Source organism: Triplophysa dalaica, chromosome 6 (genome assembly GCF_015846415.1).
Source record: "Triplophysa dalaica isolate WHDGS20190420 chromosome 6, ASM1584641v1, whole genome shotgun sequence".
NCBI classification, from domain to species: Eukaryota; Metazoa; Chordata; class Actinopteri; order Cypriniformes; family Nemacheilidae; genus Triplophysa; species Triplophysa dalaica.
This window is the reverse complement of record NC_079547.1, coordinates 24554466-24581350: the sequence shown is the minus strand read 5'-3', so window position 1 is coordinate 24581350 and position 26885 is coordinate 24554466. Positions and strand designations below refer to the sequence as shown.

Sequence of the window (26885 nt, the reverse complement as noted above, 5' to 3'; positions counted from 1 at the left end):
TGAACTTTAAGTTTGCTTGGAAAGTAAGGGGAGGTATACTACTCGAAGTAAGGGAAGTTAAACTTAAAACAGTGATGTTAGGGGGTCTCCGTACATTAATAAAAGAAACATGCAGTCAAAACAAAACCATCAATTCTTGGAGTTCAACTATACAGAATAACTTGCAGAGATCGTAATTTCAAAAACCTGCCGCATTTATAATATCTGTTGCAACACAGAATTAAAATACTGTCAGTCAACAACATGAGTTCTGCAGGGTTAGTTTGAGTTTTGGGGCGGCTGCAGATTTGAGTCAGAAGTATGTCCGGGATGCCCCCTACAAACTACAGTCATACACTTTTAACTCAACGACAACTGAATGTTGTCAAAAATGAAAAGAGCTTAAACTTCTGTGAACAGATGCTGTGAGATTTACAGTGAGAAGCGACAATCTGAGCGGTGATGTTAAATAACCAAGAAATTACACTCGCAAATATTGTGTTTTGCACATATCAAATAATTTTACGATGGAGGTTTTAGATCATAATGAAAACCATTGCTTCGTACAATCATTTTTAATGTTTGTCTTCATGAAAAGGGCCATAAAAAACGTTGAAAAATATCCAAAACGTCCAAAATATGTACAACTTTATTACAAAAGTTAAGAATGAACAAAGCTTAGAAATTTATATAAAAATAACATTGGCGAAGATAAAACTGCACAGTGCCTGTGTGAAATACTCATTTGGTTTGACTTTTCGAGTTCAAGGTGAAGAAAGAGAAGTGAAAGTAGAATTAAAGCAGAAAAGCTGAGTAATGCATTGAGTTTTAGGCACCAGGTTGCGTTGGATTTGGGCTGTTCAACGTCACAGATGTTCTCTTAATGAAACTCTTGCATATTCAATACATTTGCATCATCTTCTTTCAATATTCGTTCTCAAAATGACTTTAGAAGACACGATTTGGCGTAGGAAAATACATGTGCAAATATACGATCGGCCTCATTTCCACCCTGAGTGCATAAACAACTTGAGCTAAAAAGAAAGTAAAATGGGGTTCTGAGGTTTCGATGCCTGTCATTATCTTCCAATGTTCCACTTCATAGATGTCAAGTGTGTGTTTAATCTTTGTGCTGAGTTATAGTTCACTTCGAGATAATTATGTCGCACAAACCATTAGAGAGACGCTATGATGTGTCTTAAAGCTATTCATTAACAAACCAGAAATGCTTTTAAAACCGGCCTTTAAATATTTCTCTTTATTTTAGCACAATATCTGCAGGAACGACACAAGGAGTCCGATTTTTCCTTAAGAAAAAGATCACCGAATGTTTATCGTGGTGTTTTGCAGTGTGACATCCTGAGACTCTTATTTTGCATTTTTCTTTATTCTTAATGGTGATACTTGTAAGGTTGTCATTACTGGAAAACTGGAATAGAAATCGTTCAAAAACTTTCCTTTTGGCAAAATATAATTTCTTCTATCGTTCTTGTGATATTGTGCTGGTTATATGAAACTTCATTCGATTCACCACCTGCTATTATTTTATTTATTTATATATTCATTATTTATTCTTGTAAACCCCAATAGTGGCTCATAAAGTCTTTGTAGAAATGAATGTTCATGTCTTTGTTGGAATGTCTTTGTTCACAGTCACATTATTTTCGCTTGACAAAAGGCACACGAGGTTGTTTTGCGCTAAGAGCGTGTAGATGCTGTGCTTTTCGTCACATCTTTGGTAAACACTGGCGGGCGTTACTCTCGCCGATAATAAACGTCCCCATTCCGTCGGCCATGATTCCCACCGTGTTTTCCCATTCAGACTCCGGAAGGGATTTGAGATTGAGATGATTCACCACATCAGAAACTTTGATTTGAGGCTAAATAAATACGGAATGTTTCATGTGTGAATTGTGCATCTTGTTCATATCCCATGATGCACTGCGAATGACAACCGACACAAAAATGACCAACTCTGATTGATGGATTTGGATCATAAATTGTCAAATGTACAACAAATGTTATGTTAAAATGTTTCTCTTTGGAGCATGATGGGATTTTGACATCTTGAACCCGAGCGCTCTCATTCTCGTCTCATTCTGTCTCTGTTCCGGTGTCATTTGTTATCTGCATGTCCTCATTCTGCTCTGCTTTCACCGGGTTCTCCTCTGATTCTCCTGCGGTGTCTTTAGTCCCGTCATCATGCTTTTCTCCTGTAGGTGTTTATTGAGGGAGTTTTCCTCCTCCTCGTCTTCCTCCAGCGGTGCTTCTTCTATACTGGAGTCACTGAGATAAGCTCCACTGTCCTCCAGAGCTGATACGCCCGCGTCTGTCCCGGCGCTGGGCTCGGTGACCGGACTCTCCTCTTCGGCCGCATCCGGGTCGCCGTCTCTGCTGCAGAAAGCGTAACGGTGATTCATGTGCTGCGAGTACGAGCCCGAGTGAGAGAAACGCTTGCCGCATTTATCACACTGATAGGGTTTTTCTCCCGAGTGCAGACGGCTGTGCTCGATCAAATGGTGCTTGTGTTTGAAGGCCTTCTTGCAGATCTGACACTCGTGTGGTCTTTTCCCTAAAACAGAGAGATAGAGAGTTTGTCATCATGTGTGTAGTGTGTTCGGAAAGATTATTCTAATTACCAGCTAAAAATTCTCTAAGAGTTCTCTGAAGGTTAACCAAAGAGGCTCGTGCATAAATGCTAAAATAACATTTTATCAACATTATATGGCATTTCTAAATCTTCTAGAAACGATAGAAAAAAAATATTTTTACCTAGTTAGAAATGTTTTTGTAACTTGTAATTCCAAAACACTGTCAGGAAATTATTATTGTTCTATATGTATTTTATTAAATGGTAATATTTAATAATATTTTATATTTATTATTTTCAGTCGATTATTTTTTACATTTTACATTTTTACTTTTATTTTATTTAAAATGTAATATATTTTTTTATTGAAAAAAATGTTTTTTTACCTTTTGTGTTTTTATTTAATATAAATATTATTTTATATTTATAATTTTTATCGAAAAAATATTTTACACTTTGTCACATCAGTCAAACATTAAAGGCATTAATGATTATACAAATAACAAATAATAGGCATTATATAAATAATAAAGACAAATAATTATAAAGCTAAATATTTATTTTACTATATTTATTTATTTTATTTCTTATATTTATTGAATTATTTTTTATGAAAAAAATATTTTATATATACAACATGGTGATACAAGGCTTCTGTCCGGCAGCAACCATATTTTTGTTATCTGAAATGTCATGCACACTGATATAACGTAAAAGGATTTTAGTATAAAACTGGCTATTCAAAGAGAATAAATGATTAAATAACAGGTGGAAATGGTCCGCTCATGTACCCGTGTGCTCGTATTTGTGTCGCAGCAGAGAGCTGCTCTTCTGGAAGGTTTTATCACAGATGTCACAAGCGTACAGTCCTTCCTCCGTCTTTTTCAGTCTCTTCCTCCCGGGGCCAATGTCTCCATCCAGACCGTCCTCCATCAGAGACAGATACTCCAGACCTCCACGATTCATCACCTCATTCTGCACAAACAGAACATTTTGAGTTCTCGGTGTGTGGTCACAAACACATGTCATTTACGAAAGTTTAAAAGGGAAAGTTCACCCAAAATATAAATTCTGTCATCATTTCCCCCCCACGTGTGGAATGAATCTTTCTTCAGCATAACACAAAAGAAGATATTTTGAGAAATGTCTCAGTGGTTTGGTGTTCATACAATGGTCAATGATACAAGTCAGTGGGTTTCAGTGTTGTTTGGTTATCAACATTCTTCAAAATACCTTCTTTCGTGTTCTGCAGAAGAAAGAAACTCATGCAGATTTTAATGACATGAGGGTAAATAAACGATAACAGAATTGTCTTATCGGCTGAACTTTGCCTTTAATTCCTCTTTATATTTAGACATCGTTTCGCGGAAATAAAAGATGCAATTTACTGATAACGTTTACATCTGAAAGTGTTGTACCTTCAGCTCTCTTTCTTACCATATAAAAGATTTCCCCACATTTACTGCAGTATAAATACTTTCCTGTGGGTCTAGATATCATCAAAGTAGCTTTAAATGTCTCATGATGACTAATAACGACCCATGAATCACGGCTGTGACATATATGCTCTGAGTTCTCGGGGGCATTGTTCTTATCATGTTGGTTTGAGCATCAAGTCATTTGTGTTATTAATTATGTGGTTTAGTACGAAAAAAGCGCTCAGGTGTGTGGAAACGGACACACGGTCTTGTTGGCCTTTGACTTATGTATGGTGGGGGAATTTCCCTCCGTCTGTGTACAGCTCAACCAGAGGAAGTGAACTCATCAAAACCTGTGACCTCAGAACTTCTGCATCGTTTGCTGTTGCGTTATTATTGTGTGCTCCTTATAAAAGTGAGTATAGTGTATATATAGTAAGTATATGCTTCATACTCACCTTTTGTGACTAAGAATGTTAAATCACTGTTTGTCATTCTGATATTAATTTGCTTCCAGAGTACTGAGTATTAGAACAGTGAAAAATAAACATAAACGTATATATTTGAAGATATATACACCTGGTAAGGTGTATACACAACAAATTAACTAAATATAAAAAATTCAAAAGTATATGAAAATATTATATTTAATCATTTTCATATTCAATTTCATATTTTTTATTTAATTTAAATAATAAAATATGAAATAAAATAAAATAAAATAATGCAAAAATGAAAGATAAAAAGTAAATAAAATTCAAAATTAAAAGGAAATATCTGTGTATACATGTGTGAATGTGTATGTCATTTGTTCTTCTGTCTTACCATCATTGAATGTCTTTCATGCTGAATTCTCTTCATCCAGGATTCTGACTCCGCCTCCGGCATGAACGCCACTGGCGAGATGAACCCTGGGCTCGTGGCCGGTGTAGTTAGAGGAAGTGATGTCAGACCATTGTGTCCCATTCCTGCCAGACTTCCTGGAATGATGTGGTTGAAGAGTGGGTAGTTGCTGAATACCGTGTTCCCAAACAGCGGCGATACGTTGTAGGCTCCGCCCACCTGCTGCGGCATGAACATATTCCCATTGTCTCGTCCTTCCCTGTGCGGCGAGAAGCCATTACAAGTTAGATTTTTGGATTCTCTGGTCAAAGAATGGGCTTTGGGGATGGAGAGATCCAAGGGTTCACTTTGAACGACCTCCAAACCCAGAAGACGATGTCTCGGTTGATGCGGGGATGTGGAATTGACAAACAGGTCCATGCAGCGAGGAGAACCGAAGCGTGAGGTGATGGTTTGATGGCGTTCAGGTCCTGATGGTGATGAGGGGTCAACGGCTTTCCTGGGGCTGTTTTCTTCATTCGGCCAGTGTTTGTGTTTAGGGGAATCTTGGGATAGTTGTATCGGTGTCGGTAGAGGCACAAGAATCTGTTGTGGAACCGAATGCCAAGCCCTCTGGGGTGACGACAGGTCTCTGTAGGGCACAGTGTTGGTGGGCGACGTCTGGGTGTCGTAAGGCACGTTTGATGGTCGAGAGAAGTTAAGAGGCGATTCGGCTTTGTGTCTGTGCGATTGCGGACTCCCTGCTGCGTCTTTGCAGCGACACTGATAAAGTTCGTGATGCGCCAGCGTCGCCTCGCTGGGAAACACTTGCGAACACCACCGACACGATACGCCGGTGAACAGACCCTCGCCGGCCTTCTGTCCCTGTTCCCCCACTTCCCTGCGAAGCATTTCTTGCAACAGCTGCTCAAACTTGTTGCGCGACTGCAGTAACGGCAGTAAAGTGGTGCCTTTAAACACGCCCGTCCTCATGGCCAAATCTACCGCAGGGTCCCATGACCTGCTCAGCTCTGCCTCCACTGCAGAATCCGGTGGGTTGAGTTGGTCTATGTGGAGCGGTCCGTATGGGGAGCCCTTCCCCCTGATGCCGTTTCTACCGCAGAGCACAGGGGGCGACGTCGGGGGCAGGAAGAGGTAGGCAGGGTGGGAGTTGCCATTAAAATGAGCTCCGTTACCTGTCGTACCCCCGCTGAGACACTTCTTGCTGCTGAGGTGAGAACTGTAGGAGCCTGAGTGACTAAAGCGCTTCTTACAGTTGGTGCATTCGTACGGCTTCTCACCTACAATTAGAAAAACAACAGTCAACAACAAGAACAATGTCTTCTGTTGTAAAATGCGCAAGGTAATTAATTACGATTTTGGGCTAGATTTACTAACAGCGCAAGCACAGCGCAAACGCCTCTATTGGCATAAAAAATGAATGCGGTTCTTTCCTAAGAGCTGTTGTTCTGAATTAAATTTATGCTAAATATTGGCAAATTTAAAATATCTCTAGCATTGCATGAATGAGAGTTTGAGAGTTTCAAACGTTTCAAATCAAGTGAAAAATGAGGAGAATTTTTAGATGAATGAGAATTTACAAAAATGAGGATTTGTGGAAAAATGACAAGTGAAGTTTGCGAGAAAAAATAATATTTTGTTCCAAAGAGATATTTTTCCCATTTGACATCAGTGTTAAAGTCGGCATGAAACGGAAGCTATTGTCATTTTTTCCATATCGTGGTGTATATCCGAATGAAACAACTTCTGAAATGAGAAAAGGTAATGTAGGCAGGACCTTGATTTCGTTCAATGACTACTGATTGGATCGTTGAAAGTTGGTCGTTGCTTATAAAATAAAAGCAATTTGTATTTTAAAATTCATGCCGTCTTTCAATGTGACATTTCTTTCTTCTTACCGCTGTGAATGCGGAGATGTTCTTTGAGGTGGTGTTTGTATTTAAAGGCTTTTCCACACTGGTCACACTTAAACTTCCGGTTCTCCATCGCTGAATCACACATGGAGTTCTGAAACAAATCTAAATATTAACAAAGGTGTTTCGAGCACATTGTGCATGTGATTATACATGGAAGCGATGTGTCAGTCACCTTCTCTTGGCTTTGGTTGTGAAGCGTCAAGTGTCGTTCCATCTGTTCCCGGTATGGTGTGCTGTACCCGCATAAAGGACAAACACTGTCTCCTCCCTCTCTCTCCTGACAGAACTTCATGTGTTCTCTCAGAGACGCATCACGTCGATATGTCCGCTGGCAATACGGGCACGTCTGAACCGGTGTCCGTGGGGAGTTTAAGGGTACGCCGTCTGTCCACCAGTGAGAACGGTGATTTATTCATGTGGGTTAACTTATTATGAGAATGTGTGTTATCTGGGATCGAACGCATGATCTGTGCTACAGGAGCGTGTACCTTTTCCATCGGGCGACTCGTGTTCTCCTGGCGACCAGCAGACGGGTGACACGTTACCATTAAGACCGTGGAAGGAATGGACAGATCCGTTGTGTGCCGGGCTGAGCAGGTGTGACCCTGTTCTGTGGCCCATAGGGTCGTCCTCCAACACGCGAGAGTCGGCCTGACCTGAACGAGAAGAAAGATCACAGATGATGTCTTTTTAATATCAAAATTTTCCTTTGAGATCTCAGATTTGTCAATTCAGATCTCAATATGAACTCATCAAATTTAACCAAATCCAGATTATTTGACCTCTACAACCAACATTCATTTTACACCTCCATGCCCCTTGTGTGTTTACACAATTCTTTCTGATTTTGAAAACCTGAGTTGAAGCACAACTGAGAACATCAAATCCTCCGAGTTGAGAAATCACTTAAAAACGTACACTGGTGTGGTGCACTTGCGTGAAAACGACTCGCTAAATCCAGCATGGGTTTATGAGATGCGGTCGGGCTCTACGGCTACAGATGATCCTGCGGTCGTCCGTTGTGTTTCGATGTGTGTGTACGAAGTTGTGCGATTCTCGTTAGAGACATAAAAGCTTTTGAGGGAAATCTGAACGACGCAGTAACTTGGATCACAGCTGAAAAAAAATCATTCGAATGTTGCAGAAATTCTCCCTTGAAACCAATAAGACTTAAAATACAAGCAGAGAGACGCGTGATGGCCTGCCAGCGCCGAGGATGATTTTGCAAATGTTTGCAGATGTTGGCATCGCATTTCCAGCGTTCTCTCATGTGGCTGCAGAAGACTCGGGCGCTGTAAATACTCGGTCGCAGGCGAACTGTGTGAGCGTTTGATCTTCAGCGTTCAGTTCTGATTTCAGACGAGGACAATAACCTCGTTTCATGTGAGGAAATATTTGGCCGGTTTGCTTGATGAGCACGGCGTTATCTGAACGTTACCGAAACGTCTCACTTCCTCCGGTAATATCAGCAGAGGTCTCTGCTGAAATGACTGAAGTCTCAGAAGCAGATTAAAGTCGAGACTACAGCGATGATTACAATGAATGCATCAAAAGCAAACGTGTCAGGTTTCCATTATGTGCAGGAAACTGATGTCAATGCACAGCTCTCATGTTTACTATTGTTTTGTGTGTCCCAGATTAAGTCGTAAAGCAACATCAGATTGAGACCAGTCGCAGGCTGAACACGGCACTGTTTACATAACGTTCTCAGAATAATATTATTATTATACATCTTTATATCGCTTTAGCGCCAACAAACAACCTTCTTTTTTTATCATTCTTTCAATTGCATGGAAGAAAGATGGAGTGTGTTAGTTTGCTACTATAGACGCAGTGTCCGTAAGAAAGAAAATCACAGACATCTCGGTTACTTCCCCAAGACATCAATGAGATTAAATGTACAGCCAATGGGATTTTTTGCTTAAATCTCATTTTAGATATTTCTTTTTAGAAAAAGAGTCAGAAAGGAGAGTTGCAGAAGATAAATGTCTCTTAAAAGTCAGTTTCATTGAAGATCTCAAAATGAACTCAAACATTTCTCAGCAAATTTACTCAAATCCAGGTTATTTGACCTCTGCAATCTACATTCGTTTGACACCTCTTCGTGGATTTGAATTGTCTCACTTGTTTCCGTTTTTATTTTCTCTCAAGCTAATTTTAGGAGAAACATAGCATGTTGATTTCCTAAATGAACTTTTTTAAACCTAAAACCTTCAACACATACAGTAATAATATTGCATTCTTCTTCTTCTTCTTTTTTATATGTCATATTTTTTAAACAAAATACATTTTTAAATTGCAAAACATTGCAAAAAGGTTCAGCATTCAAAATGCAAGTCTAGAATAATTTGTGTAATCTTCCTTTTGCAAGAAGGCCAAAATCTCCCGTTGCCCCTACAGACGAACGTACCGAACATGTCGTGTTCTGTGCGCTCGGGGTCTTTGGAGTCCGTGGTTTGGATGTCTCTCCAGCTCTCTCTCGGGGGACTGACACACCCGGCCGGGCTGCCGAGCTCCGGGCTCTCGCTGGCCGTCAGACTTATTTTATCCTGAACCTCTCTGCTGTCCAGAGCATCCATACCCCAAACGCTGCCTTCATCTTCACCCTCAGAACCCAGACAGCGCTCGATGTCACCTAACAACAGAGAGACAACTTTACATGACACATGACAACCCACATTAGCTTGAAAACAGACGATAAGGTCACACATCACTTTCATTTAATCATTTAGAAGTGACACATTTTTTCTGAGCGACTAACAATTGTCTTCAAATCCACACGTCAGTGAAATAAAACTAAGATGTGGATGCAATTTGTTGAACAAAATTCCAGCATAAGGGCGTTACAAGGAAAAATTCTCCAAAAGAAATGTGCTTGTTTGAGATGAGTTTTGTGACAACAGTTTTATTCCTGTGCTGTAGGAACCTCGTGAACTTGGCATTGCAACCGAGAAATGTGAATTTGCATAGTTTTTTATCAGCTTTTTTTGCACATTTTTCTAGTTGCCACTTCACATTTTGTGCATTTGTATTTTTGTATTTAGGTTTGAAAATAACATGACCTCAAGCGACATGCAAATAGTGAGTTTTAGGCAAAAAGGAGAAAAAGATACTCAGTTGTCAATCACAGGTTTCAGATTAAAATCTTCCGAAAGAAAGGTTTACATTAAAAGGAAAAGATGCAGGCAAAAGCTTCTCAGAATGCTGATTTTACAAGTCAACATGAAATTCACGAAGACCTCGGCCTTTCTAAAACAATTAAAACGATTTTTAAAATGATTCCCTTTAAAACTACATTAAAAATTCATCTTCACGCAGCAAACACACTCGTAATTCCAGCTGTGTGTTTCACGTTTGAACTTTTATTCTAATCGCTCGAATCTTGTAAAAAGAGTCGCAACATGAAGTTGATTAAGACGAGAACGGCCTGTGATTTCTGTCAGCTGTCTTTTGGACATTTATAAATACACTTGAATAAGTTGGCAACTGCGGATTTACGCCATAATAATCTTCCCACATGGCGTGCGTGTGTGTTTTTTTGTGTGAAGGCCTGAAAGTCATAAGAATAACTGATGTATTTTTGGGGGCAAGCGAACGCAAAAATAGTCGTACTATTTACCTTTTTCTACACATATAGTACTCATGTTTTAATATTCATCAAAACATGAGTGATCATATTCGTGTATGAAACCAAACAGTCCATCAGCTCATAACCCGTGGGTGGGTACGATAGCGAGCGCTTTCACATTGTGAAACTCCACGAAATGTGTCATTCTGACCTTATTACTAGAGAAATTACCTGACAAATACAAAATACATTTTATTTTAGTCATGATTTATTTACTTATTTTAAAAGAATAATTTTACGACAAATCGATTCTTTGAGTTTACAGTTGTGTTTTCTTTTCCATCAACACTATTTTCAATGTCATTCAAAGCCTGCGAACACACCTGCATGCCATGGTCAACACAAAGACGAGCATTCACAAAAGTGAAAATTTAGTTCTCAATAAATCTATTATGAGGTTTTGTATCTGTTTACTGCATTATTATTTAAATATTATGTGGCATTGTTATTTCTATTATTGCTTTTAAATGATCATTTTGCGGGGTTGTGTTTACAAGCATCTTCTAAATAAAAAATATACATGTACTTACAAATAGTGGCTCTTGACACCTATCAAAGTATTATGACCAAAACACACACACACACATATATATATATAAAACAAAATAAACTAGAACACAAGTAAAAACTCTCACAGGCAGTAGAAAAGGTCAGATGTTGGTGTAGGGTTTGATGTCTCATTACTGTGAGACATCTGATTCTCTAATCAGTCCGTGTGTTGGTACGGCGCGCAGGAAACTACAGTTTCAATTCGAGTGTAATGGAACAAACAATGCAGCACTGACGCATGCAGCATGTGTGTGTGTGTGTGTGTGTGTGTCTAACACACCTCTGTGCAATGTACATTAAACACGTGCTGTTCACACCGGTTCAGACACACACACACACTGCATATCATGACTGCGGCCTTTTCCAGTTATGACTGTGCAGAACAGCAGGATCAAACCCATCAGTACACAAGCTTTTATCTCATATGGCTTTCAAATGATGTTTCTTGTAACAACACTAAAATCATTGATTTATTTGGAGTTGGAGCAGAAAGTGATGATGCACACATGTGATCTCCATCAGTGCATTTTCTTGTGTTGATTAAACATACTTTTTGTTTGTTTATGTAAATTGAGTGTAAAATGATTTCTGTTGCATTATTAATAAATTATTTAATATGCCAAAAAATCGAATATGTTTTTAGTCTTTTAAGGTCTTGGGACTGTGGCAGGGATGAGGCACACAGGCAGAAACGAGTCTGCTCCACGTTACGGCCCGCTGGAGTGTAATTTGTTGCAGTATTATTGAGTGACGGTTTTGTCGTATTCATCACGGAAGGATGATGTGTATTATCTGTTTGGACTGAAGCACATCCCTCACTCAGCTTTCTCTTTCAACCAGTAAATCTTTTTAGTGCCGCGGCGCGTCCGCACAAATATATCAGTTCAAGAAAAGTGTCCTGAAATATGGAGTCAAATCTGACAAACTGTCAAAGCATTATAAATGAAATAATAAAAAGTGTATAACATTTCTTTTTAAACCTTTTATTATGTATTTATTAGGAAGACCACATATCACAACTGAAAATGCTTTTTTATTGATAACATTTGATCTCAAACATGGATCGATGCTTAGAAAAGCTCATGCCGGTCAATAAGTAGAAAAATAGACATCAATTACTCATAAATAGAAAACGAAGGGAAACGTTTGGCGACCTCTCGTTCATCTCAGATCTCACAAATGGCTCCGTTAGAGTTTCAGAGGAGATCTCAAGAATGCAATCAAAAGTCGACATTATTGAAGATCTCAATGTGAACTCAAACATTGCTCATCAAATTAACCCAAATTTGAATTCTCCTAAAATCTGCAACTAAACAGCGGACATCTGAGACTAAGTTGATACTTAAAAAAACACAAATAAGACGATCTGAGCTACGAGCAAACAAACATGATCATAACAGAATATTTACTGATCGTATGATCGGCGCACAATAACATTTAACAAAACAAATGCACAAAAGTGTGTCGTAACATTCTTGCCATTAGTTCACACATCCAGAAATGCTCAGTAAACACACATTTACTCTTTCTTTAAAAGAGACGCGGGTCTTTCTGGCCAACAAAGAATTCACAATCTTCAAACTCACGACCTTTTTAAAGGAGAGATGAACATGAATGATGCAATCGTGTCAACCAAATGAACAAACAATCTCTAGTTCTGAGCGGGCGAAAGGAAGCAGCACATTTATAAAGCGACGCACCATTTTCAGCTACGAAGGTTTATTTCATCTCTCACCAGCATTACACATCACTAGTTTAAAAGGTCAAGGTTTCAACAACCAGCAAAATATTAAACACTACACACCGACTCCTTGCAGACGCAGACGCAGACGCAAAGGTCACAGACAGAACCTGCCGCCAAACCACAAAGAGTTTTACCTTGGATGAGGTCACACAGAATTGATGAGTGATTCTTTATAATCCCTTCTATGAACGTCCCTCACTTCCAACGTCTCGAAGAAGTTTAACAACACGAATTATCTGACTCGGCTATTTTCACACTTTAACAATGACTCACGCACCACATCACAGCTACAACACCTCCCACAACTTTATGATATCTCACACTAACACACAGAACACGCTATGGGAACGTCACGCGTGAGCTCAGAGATGCATGACGCCGGGTGTGCTGAAAAAAGGGGGTAACTGTGCACAACTATGCCACTTATCACTGTTACGGTTTGCATCATCTGAACGTCCCCCTAGAATCGCTCGCAAGTCATTGAGAGGTTCAGTCATAGTGAATACACTGATAACAAGCTGAACACCTGACAAACATCAACCTCGGATGTTGCTCTTTTGATCTAACGAAGATGCTTTGTCAAACTTGTCTCAGATGTTTCTCTTGACATTTCTCATTTATATATTGACACACATGAAAAGTATTCACGTGGACAGCTTTGATGTTGGGGAAATTGAAACGTTTGAAAGGTTTTCTTCAAGGAGTTACATGTGGGATCTTTATCTTGGGAGATGAAAGACGAAAAACGTGTCATATCTCATTGATATCTCAATTGTCTCTCTATACCGTCTCGGAGGTTTCACACGTCTCTTCCAGGTTTTCAGAAGGGATCTTAAAATGATCTGAGCTCTGCTAATCCTTTCAAGAGTCTGTAGAAGAACCACATTTGGCTCGATGGTTCTATAAAGAACCTTTAACATATCGCTGCTGTCCTTCTGAAACCTCGTATCTCCATATTTCGTCCGTATAAACCCGTATTATTACTCACCCTTTATGTTTGTCATTTCTAACCATCTAAAAATACTGTGATTTTCCATTTATAAAAGAACAGCGAATTTTGACATCCAAGGGTTTGCCTTCAAAGAAACTTTCAGTTTCACAAAGGGTTCTTTGTAGTGGAAAAAGAGTAAATGAGTAGAAAATAAATGGTTCTCGTTTTTAGGTCAATCAAAAATGGCTCTTCAATAGTATCGCTGTGAAGAAGACATTTTTTAAGTGTGTACAACCACACTTCTGTCTAATTTTAACCATAAACTAAACAGAACCAAGAACCTTGTGAGCTACCAAAAAAAAAGTTTTCCATGTATGCACGAAAGAGCAAAGAGACACAAAGTTGAAGTGCACTAGAAAGTGGCCTAAATCCACACTTTTAAAGATTTTGACTTCATCGCGTTCAAGCTTAAATGTTCTTCTTCTACAATCTGCAATTAAACAGCGGAAAACTAGGTTGATGCTTAAATGAGATGATCTGAGCTACGAGCAAACAAACATGAACATAGCAGAATATTTTCTCATCGCATGACCGGCGCTCACTAAAATTTAACAAAACACAAAGTCACAAATGCACAAAAGTGTGTCATACAATTATTGCCGTGGGTTCACACATCCAGTAGTGCTCAGTAAACACATTACTCTTTCTTTAAAAGAGACGCGGGTCTTTCTGGCCAACACAATATTCACAATCTTCAAACTCACCACAATCAACCCTTTTCAACTTTTTCACGTAGCATTACTCAACATGAATGTTGCAATCGTGTCAACCGAAGGAACAAACCATCTTAAGCACATTGCACTCAAGTTACATAAATTATTTTATGAGTAGCCTGTCTGCGTTCTCTGGGAATCAAACCAACAACCTTTGCTCCACCAATTAAGCTACAGGAACACGTCACCTTCACAAAATGTGTGGATTTGTGGGTCACGCATTTTACATTTCACGGCTGTGAAACTACTTCAGTCACTGCACAACCTACACACATGCATATATAAACACACATCAAACTCCTCCGAGTCATCATTCTAATATTCACCGACATCTTTGTCAACATCCCAAGTCATTTCTGATGTGATACTAATAGATTTTCTAGAAGTTTAACAACAGAGACCCGCGTGTAGTGCCGCGCAGTGCTGTGTAAAGGTTTTGGGGCAGATTTGAGCGCAGGGAATTTCCACAGGCTCCTCGTACCTCCGGCGTCTGAATATCTTGCACCATCTGAGTCAGGGGTCTCACGCTTCTTTCCCTTTTCTCAATTACTCACGCATACGTGCCGTGTACTCGTCCGACTGCCTATGCACGTATCCTTTTTTCGTTTGGTTTATCACACCTTCGTTGTCTGCTTCCCCACACTCGCCTTGTGTGATTGGAGTTGAGGGAGGAACTGCCAACACATTTACTGTAAACCGTGAAGCGTTTGAATCAAAGGGGCCAACCCTGATGGAAAGAGTTTTGCATTCTCACTGCAGTATGCGCAGTCGAACGCAGCTAGACGTAAAGCGGCCATGACTGTGGAAGACAGACGCGGAAGACCAGATGTCTTCATCCATGTAGATGGGAACCCTGCTGTGGAATAATGTATTTGTCTGATCCGCTCTCGGTGATCCTGAGTCCTTAAATCGCTCAAACAAAGAAGATGAACAGTGCGCTAACAGGGCGCTTTACTGTACTTTGGTGTCACCGATGGTCTCGAGTGATCATGCATAACAAATGAAGATGATGAAACGATGAGGTTCACTGTTCTCGTGTGAAAATATCAGTGCAATGCAAAATAATGACAAATCCTATAAAATGCAAAATCAATGAAAATCTCATTTTTTCTCCTAGACATTAATGAGATTAAATAGAAAAGTTTACTCGAGATATTTCTAACGGGAAAACGAGTCAAACATTGTATAATGTCTCTGTCATTCGAGTTACAGAAGATATCTCAACAAAGTCTCAAACTGAGCTCATCAACAGTCGATATTATTGAGGATCTCAATATGAACTCAAACATTTCTCAAGAAATGTACCCAAATCCAGATTACTTGACCTCTACAATCTACGTTCATTTCACACCTCCATACTCTTCATGTCTTTCAACAATTACATTTGTTTTGATATTTGCTTCTTCTAAGCTTCCAGAACGGGCCTCCCACCGATGAGCTACGGCCTTGACCAGGGGCGGTCTGGCCATCTGGGGTGCCAGAACTTTACCCAGTGGTCCACTAACGTATGGGGCGTTTGGGCCGGATGTATTATAAACGCAACAGCAATGGTGGAGGGCCGATGCCATTAAAACACACCAAACCCCCCCGTCGATAGAAAATGTTGGAGAGCCGATCTGGGCAGAATAATCCAGGGTCGATTTTGCTTCCCAGTCCGCCCCTGGCTTTAGGTTTCTTAAATGAAATACAACTGAGAACTTCATCAAATCTCCTGGGCTATGAAAGCAACGTCTGAGCAATAACATGTTTCTCTGGGTCTTATTATGAATGAGAAGTGAGTTCACATTCAAATCTTTTGTTCGGTCTCTTGGGACATCTGAGAAACCTCTTCTGTGATTCTAAAGGAGACATGTGTCACATCCAAAGAACCACACGCCTCACCCAAAAGGTCCAACAGTATTTCTACTTTCTATGTAATCTAGTCTTTGAGAAACAATCATGATTTTTCTTTGCACGTGTAGAACCTGCATATCTTTATGTGCGTGTTTGTTTTTGTATAACCCACGCAGCTGTGTAGCATGTGTGTGTGTGTTGGAATGTCACAGCGAGTGTGTGATCGTTCACAGATCACATTCTCAATCGAATCAATCCCTCTCAACCAGTCTCGTCTCCGATCTGTCTCCTCGTTTCTCTCGCTCTCACCGCACCCTAAATACCTTCGCTTCCCCCCAAATTTGTTTTCCGTACGTTTTTTTCTGTCTCCCGTCGCACGAGAATGTTTGCTACATCTCCCCGGCGTTCTGATGTGGCTCTGTATTTTCTACAATTGTGCCGACCGCACAATAGCGGCTGGTGAGTATTAAAACATTCTCAGGGACCAGCACAACAGTTTTGAAGTTTTAATAGGGGTGGGGGCTAAATAAAGACTCTCTTTGAGGCTGTATAATGGGAAAGCTGGTTAGTTGAACATCACTTGCAACATTCTGCTGAGAAATTAGCTCTGGGGTTTCTCAAACTTGCCTCTATCTGTGGCGAGGGCCTGCGAGCCGTTTCTGCCTCGGTCATTAGAGAATCCGCAATCTCACAGCTTGCATTGTTTAATGCGTGTTTAATGGGAGGGTGCTCGACCTCTGAGCTCAAACCACTTGCGCTGCGAAAACATGAAACTGCTTGATTTGATCTTGGCAGGGTGCTATGCGCTTCTTGCTCACTTGCAGCATTTTTCAGGTGTCAACGCCTCCTTGTGGATAAATCTGGAAATGCAAGGGTGCAGTTGAACAAGACAGTTTTAAAGAGTTTTTCTGTGGCAAGCAAAGTATACTTGAAATTCATTACTTGAATCTAAACTAAGCATATCATTTATCTCTGTATGGTTTGATATAACAAATATACTTAAACACAATTAAAAATAAAATAAGGCAACAACAACAATAATAATAATTATTATTTTATATTATTATTATTAATATTATTATTATGTTGTTGTTGTGTAAATAATAATAATATTAAGTATTACAATTAACTACATGTACTTAGGGTTAATGTAATGTAATTAGCCTTCATTTATAGTAAATACATGTAAAATGTGTAAAATGGGCACCGATAAATAAAGTGTGACCTAATATTAATAATATTAATGATATAAATTTAGTTAACAATATTATTAATAATAACAACAATAATAATGATGATAATAATAATTATAATTATAATAAAAATAATACATAACGATGATTATTATGACTAATAATAATAATAAATATTATTTTAAAATAATTTGCTTCACATAAAAATAAAGTACTCTACTGTATACACACACAGAGTTTATGACAGAATTTTATGAGGTCGATGGAAATTTAAAGCAATCTAAAGCTTTAAAAAATCTATTATTAAAGTAACTAAGAGCACTAAGACAGCAAATAACCCTGTCAGATAGAGTGTGTGTGTTTGTGTGTGTGTGCGTGCATGTGTGTTTGTGTCTGAGTGTGTGTGTGTGAGTGTGATTGCTGATGTTCTCGCCAAAAAGAAAGAAAGAAAAGGGGAAAAATAACTAAATAAAATGAAATTGAGTGGGTTGGAAAAATGGGAAGTTTAAAAAGGCAAACGGGGAGTTTAAGAGTTTCTTTGATGTGTATCACTGGAGAACTCTCTTGTGTGTCTGTGTGAGTACTGTAAGTCAAAGCAGAAGGCTCGCGGCCTGTGTGTGTGTTTGATGTGTGTGTGTGATGTGGTTTTGGGGGGGAAGGGAACCGTGTGTGGCGTCAGTGCGACCGGCACTTCGGAGGAGCGGTACAGAGCTCAGAATCCCTTTTTCCTCCAGTCACATCCCTGTGCGTATGTACACAAGTGTTGAACGGTTTACGTTTACACCTCAGTGATGTACTTCTGGTCATAAACCACGATTAAGTGCCACGAAACTTCATTATCCACCAAAGTTCACCTCTGCATTTGACCACAGGCAATGAAGAACTGGAAATATCACAGAGGAGACACTTATCTAAAATCTGCTCTTTAATCCCTCCTCAGAAATATCTTCAACATCTTAGACATCAGCAAAGTTAAATAAAGACGTTAACTGAATCACGTGTTTGCGTTGAATGGTAACTGGACAAAGTTACAGGTCTAAGGAGTTTCTCTCTCAAGGTCTTTGTGCTTCATTTATCTATCTGCATGTGCATGAGCACAGTTCTGAGATCAGTCAGAGCTGACTACGCAAAGGTCCTCATGCAACCCAACAATATAACCCGATGTCACCGAAGGACCACCAAGCTCCAAGAACTTAACATTTTCTTGTTCTTCTCCAAACCATTAACATACTACTATTAAAAAGACAACGCGAAACATTCATTTTCAATTTATTATACTTTCTAACAGTTCATTAGTGCACATTACTCAAAACTGTGTATCATTTTTCATCAAACTGTATCAATCTGCTATGACTCCTAGGGATGCACGGATGAATCAGCCGATATTGGATTAATTTTACAACATCGGCATATCGGCAATAGCCTAATAATTTTAATTATGTTTAATAATTAACTGCATGGAGAAGTTGCACATCTAAATAATCAGCGTTTTTATCTGATCAAAATAATAGCAACAGCAGCACAGACTTTATATCAGTTTGTTAAAGAAATGTTTGATGTTATGTCAAATACGAGTTAATGTTGTTAATAATGAAATATTGGCTATCAAGAATCCTAATTGTATTTCTATCTTAACTTGCGCCTCTCTTAAAATGTTAAAGGGATCCAATTCGTGTTTTTTTTTTGTAATTGTTAAGTCTGTCATTTCGGTATCGGAATCGGACGACAGTTGTTTGTTAAAATCAAGATCGCCCAAAAAAATCCTATCTGTGCATCCCAAGCTGTGATTCTTTAACGACTTTTCTTTTCACCAGTCTGTTATATTTTTCAGTCCTTCCCTTACGCAAGAATCCGCTTAAGACAGATAAGACAGAATAGATAAATGTTGTTCTTAAACAAACTGCTCTTGTATAACAGTTTTAATTTATCCTCCAATGTCTCACGGGGAAACAGTTTAATTGCAGGTTATTATTTTAACAAGCATCGCTGCAGGAGTTTGAAGCTAAAATTACACACACAACCACACACGCGAGATCATTAACAACGCAACAAATTTCATCATGTAATATTTGTAGTGCATGTGAGATGTAATGATTTTAAATGGAATGTATGCCGACGGATTTGACTCTCGTCACACCTGAAAACCACCACAGGATGAGACTCTTTACACACTTTTCTTAACTACATAAGATTTCATTACATGCACATAAAAGTCAACAGAAATCACAAGCCATTTTAGTTTCATGTGTAATGTTGCATCTATCTGAACCAGGATATACAACAAGATGGAAGTTAAAAAATTTGCAATGGATTGTGGGAAGTTTTATCACACAACAATCCCACACTAAACATCCAACACAATATCGTGTCTATAATTACTTAGTAATTTATTCCATACAATTGCACTAATGTTGAAAAACGTATCTTCCCCGAGCAAACTTTCATATTTACTAATGCAAGTATTAGACTTCCTACCGCAAACTAAAATATTTTCCCAGAAAAATCCACCGATGAATCAAGCACAATATGATCAGGATTGACTAAAAATGATCAAAATTGAGTGCACAGTAAGTCTATGTACTTAGTATTTCACTCAGATACTGCACAAAAAAACGTACATAACTAAATCTTCTACTTAAGATAAGAGCACTTGGTGTTTGTGTGTGTAAATGGAGCATGGCGGCTCGCTACCACAAGACTCAAACAGACAAACAGACTTCACTCAGCACAGATACACAGTTTACAGCCCGTCAGTCCATCACGACACATTATTAACAAACAAACTCTTCACGGGTGTTTGTGTGTGTTTATTGTGGTGGAAGTGTGCTGTGTGTGTTTAGAAGGCTTTCATACCCTCTCAAGCAAACGCAAATATGAAGCGGGCGAAAGCGTCATTTGGGTGAAGATCGACACCCCACCCTGCGCAACGTGCCAGTTCTGTCCTCAGACACGCTGTAAAATGCATGTGTGACGGCGTAACTGTGGCTAAACTTTACTCAAGCATCTCTCCTGTTCAATCACATACACAAGAGTTCCTCATATGGATCAAAAGAAAAACACAACCACAGTCTTAAAAAGTTTTGAGATAATGAAATTCTTAACGTTTGATCGCAGGCTTTTGGATTCTGTCCGAGACATTGTTGAGATCTCTTCTGGAAATCTGGAGACGTGTGCAAGATGCATTTAATCGCAGTCTATGAGAAACAACTTGTTCTTATTTGCGCATCCGGACTCTTTGGGACCTTCAAACTACGAAATGAACCACAAATAGCAAAGCAGTTTAAGAGCTTACTTGAGGACGTTTCTAGTGTTTCTGTTTTTTATAAAGACGCTGCAAAATATGTCCAGAACGCTACAGACAAGTGGCCACACACAGACATGAAACACACTTATCATTCACACCAGCATGAGAAATATTTTCAACTTGTTTCTGCTTTTATTGAGACTCAGATTGTCTGTTTGACTGTGAATTTTTGCTGTTTTACGGCACTAGATATATTTGCTGGACGGATTTGCAATGCTTTATTGCAACTCCCAAAATAAATCAACTGCCCATGAGGAAGAAAAAAAATTTGTTCAGATCTCTTTAATATTTCAGTGACTTCTCATAGACGTCAACAAGATAAAATGAAGAGCAAATGAAAACTTTTGGTTAATTCTTTGACATTTCTCTTTAGAAAACGAGTCATAAATCGTACAAATTAGAGTCTCTGTCATAGTTTGAGAAGAGATGTCAACAATGTCTCAAACTGAGCACAGAATTGTCTCATCTGCAATCAAAAGTCAATATGAACTCAAACATTTCTCATCAAATTTACCCAAATCCTGATAACTTTACCTCTTCAACCAACATTCATTTTACACCTCCACTCGTCACGTATTTTATTAAAACTCTAATGTGTTTCTAGTTTTCTTCTCGTTTTCAATATGGTATAGACTACTGAATAACTATCTCTGCAATTTTCTCTTAGGAAGTTATGTTCAACTGAATATGCACAAACGCTTCCAACTTGTATGAAGACATTCGATCAGATTTGATCTCACAATGGAACACACACATCCTCTGAGACATGTCAGCTGTCCCCTTCGAGTCGTTTTATGACTTTGGTCTCTTCTTCCTCTCTTAGAATCCCTCTCTCCCGCTGCGGCTGACGCCCAGCCCTCTCGTTCGGGGAGCCCCGCTAATAAACGTTGGAGCCTGGACTCCACGCTGTCTCGCTCACTCTCACCCTGTCTCTCTCCCCCCTCAAATCTCTCTGATTTCTTGCCCAGCTCTCCTCTGCTGTCCAAAAGGACAAGCGACTTTTTCTCTCTCTCTCTTTCCCTTTCCCTTGTTTTCTCGTATTCTGCCCACTGTGACAAGACTGTGCCAGAGAAACACACACACACACAGCTGGACCCCAGCTGCCTACAAAGGCTGGGGTTTGGAAATCAATGAAGGCGAATGAACAAAAAGGGAAAAGAGTTTAAATAAATTGGCACTTGAAAAAAGAAAACGCGGAGAGGCAATCGTCGGAGAGAAATGAGCGCTGGCGAGCGGAGAGGGAGAGACAAGGGAGGCGGAAATGAGCTGTAACAACAGCGTTGCGTCTACATACGAGGTCAAAGACGCCGCCATCAGATAACAGAGATGAGACGTCTAGAGTTGAACGACGTTCATTTCGTCTGTATTGAAAACTGTACTGTGAAATTACATATCATTCAATCCCAAACTTGGCTCGTGTCATGACGAACGGAATTTTCACGATAATGAAAACAAGCCACGCGGCCGCCACGCGAGATGATGGGTTTTGTAACGTAGTCACAACACAACGACAAGAGTTTTGCTGCTGAAAGACACTTTCTTACTCGACTGAACAACATCTGCGCTTCTCATGCTGATTTTGCAAACCATGGATGTAGTTAAACCCTCGACAGGTCAGATAAAAGCGTTCCACCGACTTCCAGGGCCAGAGGCCGTGTCTCTCCGGAGTGACACATAAGACACACCACGCTTCCGCCTACATGTTTTACAACACGTGCTGTGTATTCTAAGATCATCTGTTGTTTGTCTGCACATAACGAACACACGACACGCACATGACATGCGGATACTGACAAGAGAGGTCCTCGGTTTGATATTCAATGGTGGAGAAATTTGCAGTTGACACCTAAGCCATGAAGCAAACCATGAATGTTCCAGAGATGTGCGTCTCATCTCGCCACAATCATCTGCTCTACATATGCACACACTCTTGGGTTAAAGTGCTCTCGGTTGTGTTTAAGTATCGACGCGGTCTCAGACGTTTCTCCTGAAATTACTTAAAAGGAATTGAAACATGAACAAATGAGACATTTGTTCAAATATTGGAGATGGAGGTGTAAAATGAATGCAGATTGAAGAGGTAAAATAATCAGGATTCGTGTAAATTTGATGATAAATTTTTGAGTTCATATTGAGATCTTCAGTAATATTGACTTTTGTTTGCAGACTTCACAAATCTGAGCTCAGTTTGACACATAGTAGACATTCTCAAACTCTAATGACAGACACATTTTTGAGATTTCTGAATGAAGACTTTACCACAATTTTGGTTCCTATTTCATACTATTGACAAAGGAGATGAGAAATAATTGAGATATTAAAGAGATCAAATATGCCAGTGTACGTACATGACCAAAAAGTCATCGCCTGCTCGTCGCTGCGTGAAACAAAACATGGAGGCAAGTTCAGAAATTGGCAAACTTCATTAGTTTTAAAGAAAGCTAGGACGCTATTCAAGCATCTCAAAAAGCCATGAAAAAACACCCTTGCTATAATATGTTGTCATACAATGCAACGGCATTCACATGTTTTAAGTGTGAGAAACGTTTTTGGAGTATGCCAAAAACCGTTGAATAACACATGCGTAGGACACACATTTCACACTAAAACTGGCACTTGACACTTTACACAACCGCATGTCCATCACAAACTTGTGGCGGTCTGATCTGGTGTACTGTATAGAGAAGTAGAGAAGCAGGTTTCTTTAAAGATGTGTCTAACTTCTCCAGTGACCAGTGTGGATGTGTGTTTGTGTGTAAGGTGATGGCGTGGGGTGATAGGCTTTAGCGCGCTTACTCTGGGGGTCACACAGTGGTGTGAGACTGACAAAACTGACACCTTATATGCTGCATCCACAAACACACAAATACACACACTCTCTCTCACACACTGTCCTGCAGGTTCCAGATGTCAGAGTGTTAAAATCAAAATTGCTAAGATGGTTTCGGAAAGACAATTTATAAATCACAAACACGCACTTAACAGACGAAAGACGCAACAGTTGCTAGAAATGATGATTTCTGTTCTGAACATGTATGACATTAACACAGAAAATATATTTATAGCATCTAATGTGGATGAAATTTTGTTAAAAACAAAGGCCTGCTTCCTTATGACCTGCATGGATTAACTGTGACTTGATAGAAAACATTATCTATAAGAAATGATCTGAGATGCTCAATGTTGTTCTTGATAAAGTCAGAAGAATTGAAAAGCAGCAAAAATGCATCAAGAATAACCAAAATTCATTAGATGCTTAGCATTCATATTGATTATATCTCATGATAAAAGCATTTAAGATTGATAATTATCCATTTTAAATGAGAAAATACAATTAAACACAAACCGCTTTGTTTTGTTGTCTGTCATCCTGACCAACAAACAATTCAAAAATAAAAACGTCTGTAAGTTTAATACAAATTGCCAACAGCTATAGAAATGCCAAAATATACTAATAGAAACCTTCTCAAATAGAAAATTTGAACATGCTATTTACCCAATTATTAGTTTTAAAACAATCGTGTAATTTGTCCGAATAAAGAAATTTGCGTGAAATATTTGTAATAATTTAAATAAAAAAAAACGAATAAACAATAAAGCAACTTTCATTTAAAAGACAAGAAATTAACAAACAGAAATCGAAACAGTTTATCCATGTATAAAACACAGAGGTTGTCGTTCCTTCTCTGTTGAGAAGTGCAAAACTTATGCAGCTAAATTTAGTTCAACTAAATGAAAATGTGATGCTGATGGCTGCAAAAATAACCGCAAGTTCTCGATTCACCAGCTCTTGTGCACAAACACACAATGTAAAACAATAAATGATTGTTAAATGTATTAATAATAATTAAATTATAAGTGGTCGACTCGCATTCTTCTGCACATTTCTGCAATAACACTTTAATATCTGACAACATCATTTTGTATTTACTAACAGGTCTACATGTAGGCTATGTGGAGGTTTTAATTCTAAAACAACGCACGTCTGTGTTAGTCTCCTAAACATGTTCTTCATGTATGCATGCATGTTTAATCCCCAAAACTAATGCACAAAGTGGAAAAAACTGTTCAATAAGAATCACGTACCTTGGTTTCTCCGTGGGTTTGCCTGTTTCCTTCGTTTTCCTCGGCTCCTCTCCGCCATGTCCTCGCAGGAGTTGCCCGGGGATGATGCGGACGGATGGCTCGGATAAATGAGTGATCTGTCGCTCCGCATCGCCCGCTGCATACAGCCGCGTCACTGCAGTCGCGCGTCGAACCCGCGTCCGGAGCAGCGGCGGCTAAGTGATGTCATCGAAGGCAGGACCTGGATGGGACCAAAGTTAATCGCTGATAGTTAAACTCGGGTGTCAACCTGTGTCACTTCAAACTGTGAAGTGTGTTCTTTGAAAAGACAATGTGTACAGAAGAGTGCATTTAAAAGTGTGTTTATGGCTGCTTCGTGTGTTTATTGTAACATTCTCTGGATATATGGGTCCATTCTTGACCTTATTGGCTAAGTATGCATTTTGGTTCCCTGTTTATCTTGACGTCTTTAAAACACGCTCCTGTGCATTCACTTTTATTATAGCCTATTTAGTTAAAGTAAAAGAGCTCAAATATAAACGTATACATGTTGGTAATTCAAGGAACTTCATGGGTTATGAATTTGCCTCAATGCTACATTTTATATACTGTACTGAACTGTTAATCTTATCCAAATGCTAAATTATACCTTTGGTAAATAATAATAAAAAACAAATTCAATGTTTGCAAATGCAACATAAACTTAAGGCAATTTGGAATGGTAATATATGCATTTAATCTAAACCCATGTGCTCGAAGATTAAACTCCACGAACGCTTTCATACGCAGGTATGTGTCTTAAAACGAATCGCACCTGTTCCCTCGCCTCCCCAAACACCCCCCCCCCCCCATCGGCTCTTCTACTCCCGTTGATCGCTGTAGGAAGTATTGTATTGTCACCTCTTTTGTGAGAGTAATTGAACGGTAATCTGTTTAGCAACTGAAAAAGAAAAACATCAGAAAACGTCAAACACACCGTTTTAGGACCCCTACCTTGGCATTCACACGCACGACCCCCACGTTCACGCGCAGTGTCATGATAATGCCCGCGGAATATCCTGAGGTGCGCGAGGTTGGGAGGACCTTGATCCACAAGAGCCCCAATATAGATTACTTTTACCCTTTCAAAATTGTGCTAATGGTTAAACGTCACTCACAATTCAATAACATTCTTCTTTATTAGTGAAATAATCACACATTTGAACGGCATTCATTTTGTAATCGTTTCAACAACCGTTTGTTATGAAACGAATTAATATAGGGTAATTATAAAAATAATAGTAATCTTAATTTTCAATAAAGGTATTTTTATTCATTTTGAAATCAATAAAATACTAATTCACCTCAGGCCTTTTTGCCACGTGACAGAACAAAAGCGCGCCAACGAACTCGCTAGATTCTGAGGGGAAAAAGCTGAAAAGATTTTCTTTCTTGTGTCAAATATATCTGAAAACAAACTAACAACACTAAATGTTACCACAAAACGACTGAGATTTAAAGGTAAAGGTTAGTAGCCTATATTTAATTTGTTTGGTTGTTGTGTACGCTTTTTGAATCTTATACACAATGGTAATTAAGCAAAGCTTTGTCCACAATCCTTGCAAAATACTACCATGGTAAAGACATAACATTTATTTTGTTTGTGAATGTTGTAAAACTATCATTTAAAGTAAAAATGCTTTATTGGCACATTGGTTTTGTTGATTCTAATGGACATTTGGTGTATTTCAGGTGGAGAAAGGAAAAGAAAAGGAGAAAGGGATGAGAGGTCACAGCCCTTTTGTCCAGGAAAGGAGATGAAATGGGTCATAAACCGACACCCTGCTGTGGTCCCAAGTAAAGAAAAGGTGGGTGTATAGCAGAATAACACTTTAACTACCTCAACACAAAGAAATGCTTTATTCACAATTTCACCTCTGCCCTTGCTAAAAAGTGTTTTTACACAAATGTAATAAACTGGATAACTTTGTCATTTTTAGGCACAGTTTGCCAGTGTGCGGGGAGGCCGAAAACAGCCATCGGACACAGTAAGTGGCACACCCGTACACCGAGGGACGCCCTAGGGTGGGGTGTCCCGTGAGCTCGCAGGAGTTTGGCAGGGGTTCAGAGAAGGATCAGG

At 39.1% G+C, this 26885-nt stretch overlaps 1 protein-coding gene across 3 annotated transcripts; it reads right to left on the bottom strand.

Moving 5' to 3' along the window:
* Positions 1-610: 610 nt before the first annotated feature.
* LOC130424242 (zinc finger E-box-binding homeobox 2-like) lies at positions 611-25844 on the bottom strand. 3 transcript variants are annotated; one of them, XM_056749731.1, is made up of 9 exons: positions 25760-25844; positions 24788-25007; positions 9157-9381; positions 7235-7402; positions 6919-7130; positions 6729-6837; positions 4813-6110; positions 3361-3544; positions 611-2551 (listed from the first exon to the last, which is right to left on the bottom strand). In XM_056749731.1, the coding sequence occupies exons 2-9, from the start codon at positions 24927-24929 to the stop codon at positions 2133-2135; spliced, it is 2757 nt and encodes a 918-aa protein (XP_056605709.1). In that variant the 5' UTR covers positions 24930-25007; positions 25760-25844; the 3' UTR covers positions 611-2132. The 3 variants fall into 3 exon arrangements, with proteins under 3 accessions (XP_056605709.1, XP_056605708.1, XP_056605710.1); XM_056749730.1 differs by lacking the exon at positions 25760-25844 and having other exon boundaries at positions 24788-25083; XM_056749732.1 differs by lacking the exons at positions 24788-25007; positions 25760-25844 and adding an exon at positions 12802-12938.
* Positions 25845-26885: the final 1041 nt, after the last annotated feature.

Bases quoted from the DNA above. Each gene is read 5' to 3' on its own strand.
- LOC130424242 (XM_056749731.1), bottom strand. From the start codon at position 24,929: ATGCAGCGGGCGATGCGGAGCGACAGATCACTCATTTATCCGAGCCAT. The intron at 3,545-4,812 runs GTAAGACAGAAG...CTGTTTGTGCAG, and splicing joins ATGAAAGACATTCAATGATG to AATGAGGTGATGAATCGTGG. The intron at 2,552-3,360 runs GTACATGAGCGG...TCTCTGTTTTAG, and splicing joins ACACAAATACGAGCACACGG to GGAAAAGACCACACGAGTGT.